Below are 15,799 nucleotides of genomic sequence, written 5' to 3'. Positions count from 1 at the left end.
CCTGTCAAGTGCAATTACTGTAATCTTCCACAGCCTCTCAAAATACGGATCCCAGCTTAGAAACCGGGCATCCGCAGCATGAAAGCTGCCTTTGTGCCCAGGCAGAGCCTGGGCGCGAGCCAGCCGTTAGGTGCATGAAGAAAATGAGTTCTCCACGTGCTGGGAGAAGGGAGGAAAAGCAAGCTTTACCACTCGGCCCCGCTGCAGACGGGCTGGATTTCACCCGTGTCTCCCCGCAGTGGCCGCCGAGGGGCCGGGAGCTGCACGGCCGCGCATCCCCCCGAGAGTAACGGGGCCAGTGACCGCAGGGAACCGGCCAGTCCCACACCCTCGGTGAGCAGGGCACAGCCGGCACATCGGACCATGGGGGCGGCTCACGGGAAAAAGGTAACGGGGCGGTTTTATTTGGGGCTACTAAAGCGGTGGCGGGATGATGGAGAAGGCACCATCTGCTCACATGTTGCTTGTTTTGCCCCGCGCGTGCTAAGGCAGCTGATGGCAGCAAGGGATTAGAGGGAACAGACACATTCCCAGCGCGGGTGTCACTTGTCAGGGCTGGATTAAGTAATTCCACCTGATGGGCCCAGCATGGAGGCCTGCCGGGGCTTTCAGGACAGCAAGGAGGGGATCAGAGCATTGCATTACGACAGGCAAAGTTTGGCTTTCTGGGAAGAAACATCAGGCTTGCTCCAAGCGCATCCAGCAGCCTGTGGGCGGTGCAGAGTGAGCCCCAAGTATTTCTTGGGCTGTGAATTGCTGCCAGCTCCCTCCCAGGACAGGGAGGACCCAGGCCAGGTCCCACAGCACCCACACACATCTCCCTTTCCTCCAAATCCCCCCGGGAGAGCACTCAAACAGCTCCGAAAGGAAACAGGGCTTTACGGAGTCAGAGCCATGCAGAGGCACAGAGAGATGGTTGTGCTGAGGATGCTGTTAGATGTCATTTTGCTTTCATGTCTGATGACATTAGTGCCTACAGATGCATCATCACTATTCAGTTGTGATGCCTTGATCCGGTATTAGACTTCTGGAGCTTGTCTCCCAGCTCTAAGAAATGCACTTGTGCACCACACTAGGTCAGTAACTTCTACTGCAACGGGGACAGCAGTGACCCTTTGACCCAGGAGGGACCCTGCATGCTCAGCTGAGCATGGTCTGTGGCCTTCAGAGGTGTGGGCACATCCAAACCAAGTGCCCTGCAGAAGTTTGCAAACCTGCTGGGCTTTCTTCCAAAACCAGAGCTAGACACTGTTGCAGGGGAAACATGCGTAAAAGCAACCCACGGACCAGCATTACCAACACCCGGAAGGAAAATCAGTGCTGATGTGGGACAAGGAAACATTTATCTATTTTCCTGGACCTCAGAGAAGTGCCAGGTACAGGAGGTGCTGCTCCCAGCCAGCCCTCTGTTTCTCCGGCACCCATCTGAGGTGCCAATGCTGCGCTGGCTCCAGCACACAGGAGAGCCACAGTCGTTCCCAGGGCTCAGGGCTACAACGGCACACCCGGGAGGAGCTGCGCTCTGCCTACAGCTAATCCCCAGACCTTTGCTCACATGGCCGTGACCTTCAGGCCTCGGCGTATTTGTACGGGCATTACTGAAAGCAGGGAAATAAGCTGGTTAGGTCAGGCTTGGCTCAGCGCCACCCAGTTCAGCCCTGCTGCACTCAAAGTGATCTATGCCGGCCTCCCGACCCCCAGACTGGATGGCTTTTGGACGGCTTTCCAAAACACCACAATCCCTCCACAGTCCAGCACTGAACGGCCTGGCTTTGAAACGCTCCCAGGAGCTCGGGCTCTCCCGTCACGCCAGCTCACCCTCAGCTCGCTGGCAGCCCCAAAAAGCTCTGAGGCAGTTTTACTTTCATGGGCACCAAAAGGTCAGAGATTTCACTCCCGTTTCAGCCCCCCAAACATTGCCCAGGTTGACAAAAGCCTGTGCCACCTCATGGCTAGCACCAAGCAAGGGACACCTGTGGCAGCTCCTGGGTCAGTGCTTTACACTTAGGCTGAAGCTGATGGGGGATGGAAAAAAGACAGCTCCTTCTGCTGCATTTCCAGGGTGGGCATGAACAGCAGGCTCCAGCCCTCCCCAAGGACCAGGTTGGGTCCAGGTGATGGGCAGGAAAGCTCTTCTTCCCCCAGCCCTTGTAGAACCAGCCCAGCTCAGGGCATGGGGCAGGTCAGGGGCTCTGCCAGGCATGACCCCATCCACCAGCTACATCCCAGAGGGCACCCGCACAGGAGCACGGAGCAGAAGGAAGGCTCGGCACCCCTGGCCAGCACTGCCTGCATTAGCAGTCTCAGCTGCACCCCTTTTAAGCTTAGACCAGAGCAGCACTCCAAGGGGATTACAGTAGCGGATTGTGGAGTGCAAGGCAATCCCCAGCTCCACAACAAAAGGGACCGGAAAGGCTGCCAGCATGGCTCCAAGGACATTTCTACTTTCAAAGGCTGCAGCTGCTCCCAAAAAACCTGTTCTGGTATCACCACTGTCCCGTGGGTACAAGCCGACAGCAGGGCTCCAGCAGGACACAGTCCCCTGCCGAGGTACCCTTCGCTGCAAGGCAAGGACTTCAACAGGGGCTGGTTCAGGGGTGCTGAAGAGCCAGGGCCGATTCCCTGCCTATTCCTCTGCTCTGCAGAGCACCAGCCCTGCTGGGCACAGGAATGCAGCTAACATGCTTCTAACCACAGCAATCCACCTTCAAATAATACTGCAAGCACAGTGCTGCAATCCCTGCAGCCCCAGGGTGCCGGGCCAGATGCTCCCAGACCCCCAGGCAGTGGAGGCGGTTGTTTCCAGACATCTGCACCTCTCTGCTGCTTTTCTCCCCGGTTTCTCAAGGCAGGGTTTGCATAGGGGCCATTTCCCCAGGGAAAGTTTTCTGTCCCCAAATTCCCAAGAGTGTCAGTTTACACTAATGTCAGATGAGCTGAGATTAGCCTTGCCGCTGAGTGGGGAGCTTTGCTCTGCGGCTGGTTTAAAACAACAAGAGGCAGCATGCCAGCGCCAGGGAGAGAGGCTCCGCTTGTTCAGGCGGACCGCAGTACCTGGCTGCCCATGCTGAAAACTGGGGCTTTGAGAGCATACTTTAAAACTCCTCCATCTGAGCGTTGCAGAGGGACAGGACCAGCATTTCTGGGGGCTGCAGGTGCAGTGACTGAACTGGGAAGACCATGCTCTCTCCCAGCCCCCCATGTTGTCATCCACCTACATGAAAATCCCATCAAAACCGAAAATGTAGCCACATCTCCCCAGCACTGCCCTTGCACATTTGTCACCAGCTGCTGCTCTCCCCCCGCATCACTCAGAGCTTTTTCCCTAACACCTGCTGATGTTGCCCATCCCTGACACAGCTAATCACAAGACATTTAATCCACCCAAGGGATTTTCCTATGAACACAACTCACCGCACCAGTAAGAGTATCCCCATGGCCTGGCCGGAGAAGGGAGCTCTGTGCTGGCTGGGGTGCAGGTGTAGACATATGGGACATACTCTCCCGTCTTTCATCCACCCTTCTCTTCAGGGCACAAGGGAGGTTGCCTGGAACACACACCAAGTCCCCCAGCCGCCCCAGCACGGCTGGCCCAGAGCAGAGCCTTATTTCAGACCAACTTTGGCTTCTGCCAAGCTGCTCCACGAACATGTTTAACTGCACTTCCTGGAGTTTTCTGACCAGCGATCACACACGTTATTCACACAATAAGGGAGGTGAAGGTTACAAAAATCAACACTTCAGCTCCAGAATAAAAAGCAAGTCCTAAAAAATTTCCTCTGCAAAAGGGTGGGAGGGGGAATAATTCTCTTGCTCTGACCTTCATTAGCAGGAGGAGGCTCTCAAACAGGTAAATAAGTGCCACTGCCCTTCCAGCAGCTCTGCTGTGGGTAATAGTGGGGTCATGTTCCTACTAAGCATCTGTGTAGAATTCAGTCATCTTGTCTGTCAGGAGAATGGTCTCAGTCTTAAAAAGGCATCCGTCTGCTGCTGTCACAGGGCAGGGAGAGAATAAGAGATAAAAGTTGTGATTTTCAGGGTTTTCCACCCATCCTGAAGGCGGCAGGAAGCAGCAGTCGTATTTTCCCAGCATCACTTAATGCTGAGCAAGGGACTCCCTTCCCCAGACCCCCCAGACCCGAAAGCAGACATCCCTCCCGTGGGACTAACCCTGACAGTTCAGCTCCGCATGCACATATCCTGCTTGGCATCACCCCAGCACCAGGTCCACGCATGCAGGGTAACTCCAGCTACAGCAGCATCCACCACACTCAGCACTGTCACTTTTCTTGACTAGCGCCAGCTGCAAAAACCATGGTCCAACGGGGAGCAGAGCTCCAAAATGCCAAGGCAACGTTTAAAGGGAAATTTTTAAAAGTCTATATTATTAAATGAAAGATCCAGATTGACCAAAAAGCTGGTTCTCACCATTCAAGAGCTTAGAAACTCTTACCCCGACTACAAAAATCCTGGGCCCTTGTTTTGGAAAGCACAGGAGCAAGTAAGGCGAACAAGAGGAGCTGTGTCTGTGGCTGGCAGAGGAGAGGTTTATAATGAGAAAGAAAAGGGCTGTTTCATGCCAGTGCAGCAGAGCACAGGGAAGAAACCGCCACGAAAGGACCAGCACAGTGGCTGTCCTGGTACAGGGACACCAATTGCACAAGGCCAAAGGAGGCAGCCCCAGGACCTGTCATCACCAGCATCTTCCCTTTAGCTACCGGCATGGGCAGCAGCTGGAATTGAAACCGCTTCAGAAACAAGATGAGGAATAAGGCCCAAATTGCTCCCAGAAGGGATGGAAGAGCTCAACCACAGAAAGACAAAGAGGCATGAAATGCAGCAGCTTGTGACACCCAGGAGAGGCTCCGTGGTCCAGAAGCCCCTCTCACATGAGCGGGGACATCATAGTGACGCAGCCATCTGAGGCAGTGGGCTGGGACACCGCTGCCCCATCGTCCTCTGCAGACCAGCAAGCACAGCAGGATTTTCCTGGCTCTCCCTGACAGCTATTTCAGAAAGCCGACAGCTAGCGTCCCTGCCAGCTCTTTCAAAGCATCCCTGTGCCCGGGCAGCACAAGAGCCCTCTGAGGGACCCTGCCTGCTCTGCCGCTGGAGCAGTGGCCATCCCCCCTCACCAGCCAGGGCTGCCGCTCTGCTTTCAACAAGAGGAGCTGTGGGTGCCAAGGCCCATGAGCAGAACAAGTCCCACTGGCAGTCACTGAATGCCACCAGTTGTTTGGTGGCACTGGCCCCGGGAGCAAATCCAAAAATCAGATGGCAACTGGGAACCACAACATTTCAGTGTCCTGGAGCATTGCGCTGCTTGGGGAGAAGGGCTTGCCGTGGGCTGCCTGCAACAAACCTTGGTTCAGAGGGACGGGAACGAGAGCTGGTGACTTTGCACACCAGGAAAGTCCCTCAGCGCCTCATGAGAGTGGGGAGATCATTGATGAAAAGCCCATTTCTGGGCACAATTAACACACAGAGAGAAAATAACAGCTCAGGCTCATGAGACGGCAAACACCTGTAAGTCCTCTCTTCTGTCTGACATAGCACAGCCCAGAGTGGGAGAGCTGGGCCAGAGCTGGGCCAAAACATCCACAGAAGCCCTCTAAGGTGATTTTATCCTGCCTCTTCTTCCCTTCTTCTTCTTCAGCCCTTTAAAGTCTCACAGGTGGTGATATCTGGGGACTCTGATTAAACAGAGACACTGCTCCAGCTTTTGTAGGTTTAAAAGAAAGTAAAATAAAATGCTGTAGCATCCCAACCCTCAGAAGCCAAGCTCATTACAGTGGGTTGCTCCAGCTCCTGGAAAGAGATCACAGCTTTATTTCTTACCTCTTCATCCCAAGTACGCAGACAGCACAGGTAAACCAGCTCCAACACCTACCATAACCCCCTCCCTGCCTCCAGAGAGGCTGACATTTTGGTCCTGAGATGGCTTATATGGGCTCAGTGCAGGCAGGCAACTAATTTGCACCCGGCTGTCTCAGTTTAAGGCTCTGCCTTTCCCAGCCTGCACTGCTGCTTCTGCAGCTATGTGCAACTATGTGCTGCACCCTTCATCACAGTGCAAAACCAGCTCCCATGACACCCGTACCGGCTCCCTAGACAGCTGACTTTGCACTGAAGCAGCATAGGGGTGCACACATAAACACAGGACATGCAGCCCCCGTGCCTGTAAGGCGACTAAGCATGTCTCACCAGTCCGTGCATGAGAAGCTGTGATACAAGGGTTTGACCCGTGGTTGAAGGTGCTGGGCAGGACGCAGAGGAGCATGCTGCCAGCCCCTCCGGAGGAAGGGCAGAGGCTGGCCGGCACTGGCGAATGCTGCCTGCAGCATCCGGGGCTGCAAGGGAGCCATGGAAGAGGGCTCAGACTGAAGGCAGGTACATGATTCACTCATGGGGAGACCAGGAGTCTGGTCCCACTGCATGGGAAATAAAGCAGCTGCCAGGTCTGGGATGGCTCAGCGGTGCTCAAATAAAAATGGATTAAAGCAATTAAAGGCTTCACTGCTTCACTGCTTCGCTCTGCTCCTGGGGAGCTTGTTCGAGTGGCGCCTGCTGCCTCCTCATGAACCCTGCGATAACAGGGACGCTTCACCTCTTCCTCCGCTGCCTCCTCCATTTGCAGCCTGTGGTGGCGGGCAGCCTGACGGGTGGCATCTCATTCCTGATGACAGCCAAACCTCCTCCCTTTTGACCCCTTCGCTTTGGGGTCCCCCCTGCACAGGACCCAGCCAGCTGCTGCTGGCACACGCTGCCCGCAGGGAATAGACCACCCTGCTCTGCCTTGCCAGCCTGCTACCAGCAGAGCCTGGGGCCGCCGGGGCATTTCTGCCCTTATTTTTCACAAACCACCTTTTTCCAAGCTAAGGACCAATTCTAGTGACCCTAGTGAGGTAAAGAGCACAACAAGGTGGTGTCAGAAGAGCGGATTTCTGATGGCAGCACTACCCTTGTCCCCTAACATATAGTCCCTAGTTGTGAAATGGAGTAATAATGCCACTGCAGCCTGGTGGCTCTAGGACAGCATGGCACAGTGCCAGAAATAAATATTGTCCCTATTATTCATGTGGCATAAGCCTCTGTTTTTTGCAAAATGCCATTCTTCAAGGCACTTCAGAGTGTCTTAATGGTCTCTCTGCAGCATGACAGCAATTCACTCCGAAACTGCTGGAGCCCTTTTGTGCCAGTGACTGATGCTCTTCCAGTGCAGTCAGCAGCATCCCCAGAAATAGTGGAGCAGTCTTTCACATCATCGGTGGTACCACACCTCCAGCACAGGGCAAAAATAAGCTCCTGAGACAGGTAAAAAATGATTTATCCATAGCAACAGCTTAACTGCTGCTAACAACATTGAGGTGGGCGATGCAGGTATTGCCAACAGATAGCAGGGCGAGAATTTGGCTTTGTCGTGGCATGCAGCGGCGTTATGTGTCCTGCACATTGCAAGGGACCAGATTAAAAAGCACTGAACTGCAGGCGAGGATTTCCTTAAGATCAAGGGAGAACAGTAGGTCCATTGGCACCACACCAATGAATGCATGCGCTGCTCCGGTTTCTGCTGGGGAGCTGCTGAGAGCCTCCCCATGCCCTTCACAGCGGGATGTCGGGCTTCACAGTCAGCTTGAATGCTGACAAATGAGTCTTGCGCACCGGCTGCCGCAGGGCTGAGCCCTGTCACTGATCACTCTCATTAATCTGCAGGAAATTTTCAGCTGAGGTCTGGCGCATCGCATTCCATCCCCCCAGCTGCAGGGCCCCATGCAGCCAGCGAGCAGCATTTGCTCAGCTTCAGCACAGAGTTCGGCAGGGGTCCCTGCCCCAGGGCTGGCAGCTCCAGCAACCTCCCCTTCCCATGCTGCTGCTTCCCTGCTTTAGCTTTTTTTGCACTTTTTTCTGGGCAGTCTGTGAAATTGGACTCGATTTGCCAGCTTTCATGGCCGCAGGAGGGTTGTGCTTGCCTTCTGGGGCCAGCCCTGCCATGAGGATTTGGGAGGGGAGTGGCATTGGTGACAAAGACAGGCAGAGGTCAGTGCAGCACTCATCTGTGTCAAATTGTGTTTTCTTTATGAATAAAATAACACCAAGCATTATTTGAAGCATTTGCAATTTTCCACTCGACTAGGCAGCAAAGTGGCCACCTGGCTGGTGCTCCCCGAGAGCGGCGCGGGAGCGGCAGTAACGTGAGCCTGGCCCCATATCCAGACCAAGAGCCCAGCCTCCTTCTGCAAGCCTAAATTTACAAATTGTTGTTGTCAAAAAAATCCCCGAGGATGCTGGTTGCCCTCGTGTGAGTGGCCACAAGCATCCACCCTCAGTTCCACTTTAGCCCAAGAAATGCTGCAAACTTGTAGAGGTCAAAAGACTGGTAATGAAATGTTACACCAATAACTTGATATTTCTTAGAGTCCTTTGCAATACAATAGTGAAATTAGCTATGGTTGTGGCCAGGGACCAGGAGTAATACAAGCTCACAGCTTCGCTTGAAAAACACCCGGGCAGGTGTGTATGGAGGGCTGGACAAGGGCAGCAGAGCACGGGCAGCCCGGGATGGGGAGTGATGGGGTTGGGCACTGGGCTGGAGCACGCACTGGATGCCGTGGTGGCTCAGAGACCCTGCTGAGACCCCTTCTCATGACAAGGGCAGCGTCGCGGCAGCAGATTTCATAGCTGCTGGCTCAGGAGCGCTGGGATGTGCCTGGACACCGACTCCTGGGTGCCTGCCAGTCCCGATTGCAAAACCTGCCAAAATAACAGTGTCCCATAATGAGCTGGGAGCAGAGGAATGTGCACGGTCAAGCTCCCTGCTGGGGAGTAACCCTCCCGAGCCCAGCATCGCTCTGCCCCTGCAAAAGAGAGGAACCCGCAGTTTCTCACAACAGCCCTGATAGCAGCTATGTCGTGACAGCTGCTGGGAAGGCAGCAGCCCAGTCTGCCAGTTCTGGAGGGAGAGTGTTGTTATACTGCCTTTCCTAGCCCTCAAGAAACTTTGGAAATTCATCCAAACTGCAGCACTTCCTCTGGCCAAGGCCAGCGGGGAATTAGCAGCGATATTAGGCGTTGGGGCATGTTGCTGATTTTCTCGGTGTTTCTCCTTAACAAAAAAAATGGTGTCATCTCAGCAAACATGTGCACCAGCTTGCTGAATCAAATAAGCCTCAACACTTCACATGGCAAGATTTCGCAGCAGAACAATTGAGCTGACAGATTTTTGTGCATTGACATCACAGATGGGAAAAAGTCTTACTAATCCTCAAAAGTTTCTTCCAGTGGATGATTTCACTGAGGTCTCTGGATCAGTCCCAGCTGCTGCAAATGAGCACAGATAGACCAGAATTCAGCAATATCACAGGAGATTTAGGCAACAACTTGGTATCTCAGCATCCAGGAGCATGTAAGATACGTTTTCGTACAGAGCACCGGGAGCAGCAAGAGGGTATTTGGGGCTAATTGAAAGCAGTGGCAGAGTACAATTTGGCTAACCTCTAAATCACATGTTTTGTGACTTCACCACACATAGAAATGCTGGCTTCGATCTGCCAACCATTAATGCCTTGTTCCAGGTCATGACAACTCCTTTCAAAGCCTCTGGGTTAAGCAATAAGACTATTTTAATCAATGGATGTGTTCATTCACCAAACACCAATGTCAGCAGCTGCTACAGCAACTTATGGACGAAGTACCTTCCTCTGAGCCCATCTAATCCCAAATAGGTTGGGTAACTTCCAACCCTGCTAATGGTGCCTTCCTCCCAAAACCAGGTCTGCGGGAGATTCACATCAGTTCTCAGCCTGGGTGGCATTTTGCCCACTTTAATACCTCTTTATCACCGTGGTCTGATTGCAGTAATTTCTTGCCTAATTTATTAGCTCAGGCTTTGGCTATAGTGCAATATAGATGCTATGATACTGCACCTTAACAGCACCTGTATTGATCTGAACCTGCCTGAAGCCGTCCTCCCCGCCCTTTCCATGGCTCACGCTCTGACCACGCTGACAGCTCATGTCCCTAACTGCTTTCATCAAAGCACAAACATGGTCCAAAATTACCAGCTATCAATTTTGCTGCAAGTAAATATTAGAGTACCCACATGTAGGATAAGTAACACTGATTAATGGTTTATACAGGGAGGCTGGCTTTAAGCTGCGGTAGGAGCATTGCACTCCCCGAGCAGTGAGCCATGAAGGAGGATGCTTGCTTAGAGCCAGTGGTTCAAAGCAGCCCACACCTCCAGACATTTGCTGCAGGAGCTCTTTGCTGTGCATCGGAGTCAGGGCCAGGAACGGTCCTGCTGGGATATTATGATGTTTAGGATATTAGGATGTTTGGGAGTAACATAGAACAGTAAAAGTACAATGTGAGACTACTTACTATTTATACTTTATATTGCTTTGTTGCATTTAACCTCACTTAATAGCCAGGCTAATTCCAGCTCACGTAGTAGGTGTCCTCACTGACATGGTCGAAGCAGGCTGGGGATCCCAGGCAGGAGCTGGCCTGTGGGTTGGAAGTGGTACCTGCTCCCATCAGCAGTGTTTCCAGGATCCTCCTTCTCTTGCTGGAGAAATTCCCTGGCCAGGGCCGCTGCGGGCTGGTTGCTGCTGCTGCCAATGGAAGCACCTGCCGGGCTTGGGGCAGCTCCTCCTTCATCCGCCTGCCCCACTTGCATCTGTCCTGCTCACCTGCAGAGGGGCATAGTGTTATCGTCCGATGCCAGATTTTATTACTACTTCTTCTTACTCCTGGCAAGATGCAGTCACACTGCACAAATCACAGAAGTGATTTTCACATGGAAATAGGAGGTTTTGGGAAATAGCAGGCATTTTCCACACATTTACTGCAATACACCCTCCCCGTCCGTGCCCTCACTGTGACAAACAAAGCCCTCTGACTCCTGGAGCACCTGTCCCCATGCCCAGCTGGGTCGGGGACAGAGTCCCGTCCCTGCTTTGTCCCATGGGGAGCAGGCAAAAGTCTCTACCATCTGGGCAATCATTAACTCCCTCCTGTGAGCTGGGCAGGTGTGAGAAGCCGTCCTGCTCTGCAAACACACTAATGGCTCGAGTGGAGATTAGCAGGAGTGTGTTTCCAGCCACCCCATGCCATGGAGGTGACGGGGTATCAGGGAACAGGCAGAGCTCTGACCAGCCTACACATCCCCTGTCCTTGGCTTTGCCACCGCCAAGGTCACCGCCATGGTGCAACCAGCACGACTTCTTAGGTTGTAGCGGGATTGCATGAAGTTTGTGCTGCAGCCGGGGCACACAGAGCAGGAGGGAGGGCTGGGCTGCTCAGCCGGTCCCCGCCATTGCAGGCAGCACCTCAGCCAACGCCTAGCATTAACCCAGTGGAGGAAATGTTTAACCAGCCTCCAAGACCTCCCTGCAACAGGAGGTGAAACACTGTCTGCCTTCAAGTCCCAGCCACGGGTGACTTCAGCGGGGCCAGACTTTTGTCTGCAGATCGGGAGCCCGGGCACGACTGGCAACGATGCTGCACTCCCAACCCTGTGCTGAGAGTGGAGATTTAATAAAGATACAGGCAGGCAGGGCCAGGCGGAGCTGTCTGCTCTGTAATTCACAGCTTGCATCAAGGCTCCTCGGCGCTGCAGCCAGGCAGACAGCAAGCCTCTCTCGGCAGTGGCGTTATCTCACTGTCATTGCATTCATGTCGGGCTGGCTGCATTACACAACCATGGAAAAGCCAGTATTTGTGTTGGGTACTCACGTGGCATGTCTGGGGTTTTTTAATACACAGGAGACGTGTCCACACAAGAAAGCTCCTGGTGCCGCAGCAATTGCCTAGACAAATGACAGCCAGCATCACTAGCAAAGTTACTCAGCAGCTAAAAGTTAATCTAATATACAGCTCCAGTAATGAGGATACGGCTGTGGGCTCCCCCAGAGCATCTTCCTCTTCCCAGCATTCATTAATTAACCGTACAGCCACCCATCAGTGACACTCCGGGTGCACATTCAGCACAGCATTATTTTCTCTTTACGTGCACGTTGAATGAAAAAACCACGTCACTTCCTCAGCACGGCAGAGACCAAGTCCCAAGAAATGAGCCCTCTGTGGCCACACATGCCGGAGAGCTGTGCTGGAGCCGTGCCGGAACCGTGCCAGAGCCGCCCGGCTCTTCTGCCAGCTCCTGGCATGAGGACTCCCCTGGGCTCGCTCCTCTGAGGGTGACACCTCCAAACAAGACCCCCGCCTGCAAAACCCCCACAGCATTCACAGCAACACGGGGCCATGAGGGGCACAGGAACCACAGCGAGTGATGCTGGGATGAGGTCCCCATGTCACCTTCTCCTGGGACACGAAGCCACTTCATAACAAACACGGGGGCAGTTGGTGAATGACGCAACTCCTTGTCTGCAGGAGCCACTCCAGAAAAATATCAGCCAGCAATCAACCGCCTTCACACAGTAACCTTCAGGGAGCTACAGGGGGGATACAAAGGCTTTTTGTTAATCCCAAAGACTCAGGAGCACAGGGTGAGATTGCTTACTAATTTAGATAGCAAAGAGAACTGTTGTGCAAGGAGGTCCTAGAAAAACAGCTTTTCCATGAAAAGTTCTTTGGTTCAGGACAGGAGGTCCTAAGCACCCCACAAACCCACTTCCCTGCAGAGAGGCGCCCAGATGTGCAGCTGGTCAGGCACTAGGGCGTACCAGACAGAAGTATGTCCAGAAAATTTAGCTTGCCTTTTTCCAATTTGTTTTACTCAGTCGAAAGCAGGTGTTGATGGATCACAACCCTTTTCCATTCCCGCATCTACCAGCCATAACCACACTTACTTGGGAGCTCAAAGCAGGTTTAAATTGATGCTCTTTTCCCCCTTTGACGCATCCCCAGTGAACTCACAGACCCAAAGCTCAACACCAGGTGTTGAGCTTTAGCCTGTTCAAAGGCGACCCAAGGGGTGTAGTGCAGATGTGCATCCATCCCTTTTTCATTTCGAAATTGAGCCAAATAGTTTTTGGAGTGTGCAATGAGCAGCCAGGCTACGGGGCAATGGGCGATGTGAGGGGAACCTGCACGGCCACAAAAACCTCATGGGGCACATGTGGGCTGCAAGGCAGGTTGCAGTTTGAGCAGACAAACTGCACAACCTCCCCATTTAAAGCCCTCTCCTCCGCCACAGCCTTGGTCTAGGGGCAAAAGCTGTGTGGGATCTTCAAAACCCTGCCTGTGTCTAACCCACGGCTTGTTGGGATGGGCTGACCATGCTCATGCAAGCACACGTACGCACATACTGCACACCACATACAGGGGAATGCAGACTAGCCTGCCTCTCGTCTCCTGCATCTGATCCTCCACGTCAATTAAATTTAACAGCTCCTGGTCAGGAGGTTAAAAAAAATAATAATTTTTTTAAGTCTCTAGTAGCAAATGACTGGCAACTCCTCCTACGTTTCATCTCCTGTAACAGAGCAATACCTGTACAGTCCTTTCCCATTTCTCTCTTGTCTTTTCTTCCAGAAAGAATATTCCCTTCAGCCCAAGTGTCCGAGTGGAAGCGGGAAGCCTGGGAGTGGCAGCTCTGGTGAGTGCCAGCAGCCCATGCTGCCCCACGGAGGGCTTTGCGAGGTGAACTGGGAGAGGCTGGGGCTTCTGTTCACACCCAGCGCTGCTGAGCCCTTGGTTGGAAAGCATGGCTGGGATGGGGGCAAAAATGCTGGGACATGGAGAAGATCGAAATGTGGAGAAGTGAAAATAAGTGAATAAGCACCCCCGTGCCCACAGCAGCCTGGCCCCTTTCTCTAGTCCTTCACAGAGCCAGGAGCATCAGGCCAGGAGGTGGCCGTGCCGGTGCATGCATCCATGGGTGCAGGGGTGTGGGAATGCGGCTTGTACCTGCACCTTGGTGGTGCCCCCGGGCTTCCCTTATCTCCTTCCTCTGGGAGGAAACAGTTTCACCCCATCCCTGCCCACCTCCTGGGACTGAAATGCTGAGCATCTGCAGGCTCCCATGGGGTGACCCAGGCAGAGTCAGACCACAGCGCCCATCTAAGAGCCAAAGGAGTTGCTGGAGTGGTTTAACTCCTTCTCCTCCTTCAGCTTTGCAGCCTCTGGTTTCCCAGGCTGTGGCAATTCAGGGATGGCTGACATAGTACCTCCAGCCACAGCAAGGATGGGGACAAGGGGCCCAATCCAGGCAGGGGCTGCATCTCAGCAGGATGAGACCCAGGGCAGCGGGAGCCTGGGGCAGCGATGCAGTGGCATCACACAGCCCTGGTGCCACCAGGATGCCCATGGTCCCCATGCAGGGGCTGCTTCTCCCTCCCGCAGCCCTTACCCACAGGGTGCAGCAGCTGCTCCTCCTGGACCGTGCAGCAGTTAGTAGATAACAGGGTGTTGCAACGTCGGGGAATAATCACGATAACTCGAGCGGTTGCCCTGGTGCCGGGCTTGGCTGTTGCAGTGGTTGCTAAAGAGCGTGGGCGTGCGGCTTCCTCTGGGGCGATCTGATTTCTCCGGGAGCGTGGTTAAGGCACGCTTAGGAGAAATCGTCCTCTGTGGAGCAGGGACACGACCTCTCCGCCGGCAGCAGCGGCTGTGCTGAGTGGGCTGCTCGGGTGCCTGGGCACGCACAGAGCTGTTTGCTCTGGGGGGGGAAAAAACAATTAGCTCATTCCTCCATCCTGGGAAAACATCATCCAGCAACGAAGAGCAAAGGGAGCAAGTTTTCAGGAACCGGCACCGAGGAGCAGGCAAGGCCACCGGCTGCTGCCAGCTGAGCTCCAGCCCTCGGTGAGGTCCCCGTGGGGTGGCGAGAGCAGCAGGGAGGGAGCACCAGTGCAGCGGCCACCTCCACGTGACCCTCCGTCCCTGCTCCCGCTGGAGAGACCTGGCAGGAGCCAGGCAGCTTCGTCGGACACGGCCAAAAAGTCAGACAGGCGTGAGCACAGCCGGGCAGAAGCAGCAGCCTCAGCCCCCGCAGCCCCATGTCGTGGGCCACAGGGCAGCACCTGCCTCCCGGTCTCCCCAGGGCCACACTGCGGAAATCAGGTAAGCCCAGGGCCCCCCGAGCCGCCCCTGGGGGTCCCCGTGTCTCTGCCAGCTCCCCTCTGCAGGGACGGGCTGCTGAGCCCCTGTGGGATTAGTCTGCACTGCATACGTATTTATGCACAGGTGACTTTGGACCCTGTTTTAAATTTTATTTGAGATATCATGTTACTTTAATACTTCAGTAGCTGGTTGAGAAGCTGCCCTTCTGCTTCTGCCTTTCAAAATGGACCCGTATCCCACAAGAAATTCCCCAAGCAAACCCATGCTTGCAATTCAAACCTTCTTGGAGAGGCATTGGGCTGGACAGGGGGCACTTGCTCATACAACCCCTACAAATCAACGTGGGAGGATTTTCCCTGTATTCAACAAAATGCCTTTGAGCTACCTTAAAACATTCATTAATGATTGATGTGTTTCTCTATCATAGGCAGGCAAATGCACAGAGCAAATATTTGATGAGATATTAAAAGTAAGTTTGCGATTATCAAGAAAGACTGCTAAGCATCTGTCACTGCTTAACAAAACTAAACAAGCCACTCCACATGCCACTTGCAAAAGGCACGGGGCTGACATCCCTTGGTGATTGCTAACAGAGTGGGATCCCAGCCTTGTTATCTTTGCTTATCACAGTCCAAGGTAATTAAATGAAATTACTAACCAGCACACCCAATCCTGCCTGCCTGCAGGCAGAGGGGAGCTTGCTGCTGCCTGACTGTACAAGCATTTCTGTCATTAGCCAACACAAAACAGGGTACCGGTAACCTACACACCAGAC

General features: G+C 53.7%; 1 protein-coding gene across 2 annotated transcripts in view; it reads left to right on the top strand.

Moving 5' to 3' along the window:
* The first annotated feature begins 195 nt into the window (after positions 1–195).
* FAM107A (family with sequence similarity 107 member A) overlaps positions 196–15,799 on the top strand; it is a 30,681-nt gene continuing 15,077 nt past the window's right edge. Inside the window, exons 1-2 of one of the 2 annotated variants that reach the window (XM_076346527.1) lie at positions 196–387; positions 13,495–13,558. In XM_076346527.1, the coding sequence (XP_076202642.1) occupies positions 364–387; positions 13,495–13,558 (88 nt within the window). In that variant the 5' untranslated portion in view covers positions 196–363. Of the gene's footprint in view, positions 388–13,494; positions 13,559–14,472; positions 15,025–15,799 lie in introns of those variants that run through there. The other variant, XM_076346528.1, reaches the window with a different exon arrangement.

The sequence above is a fragment of the Aptenodytes patagonicus genome, chromosome 8, assembly GCF_965638725.1.
Source record: "Aptenodytes patagonicus chromosome 8, bAptPat1.pri.cur, whole genome shotgun sequence".
NCBI classification, from domain to species: domain Eukaryota; kingdom Metazoa; phylum Chordata; class Aves; order Sphenisciformes; family Spheniscidae; genus Aptenodytes; species Aptenodytes patagonicus.
Note: the sequence above shows the minus strand (reverse complement) of the source record. Positions and strands in the feature narration are given on the sequence as shown.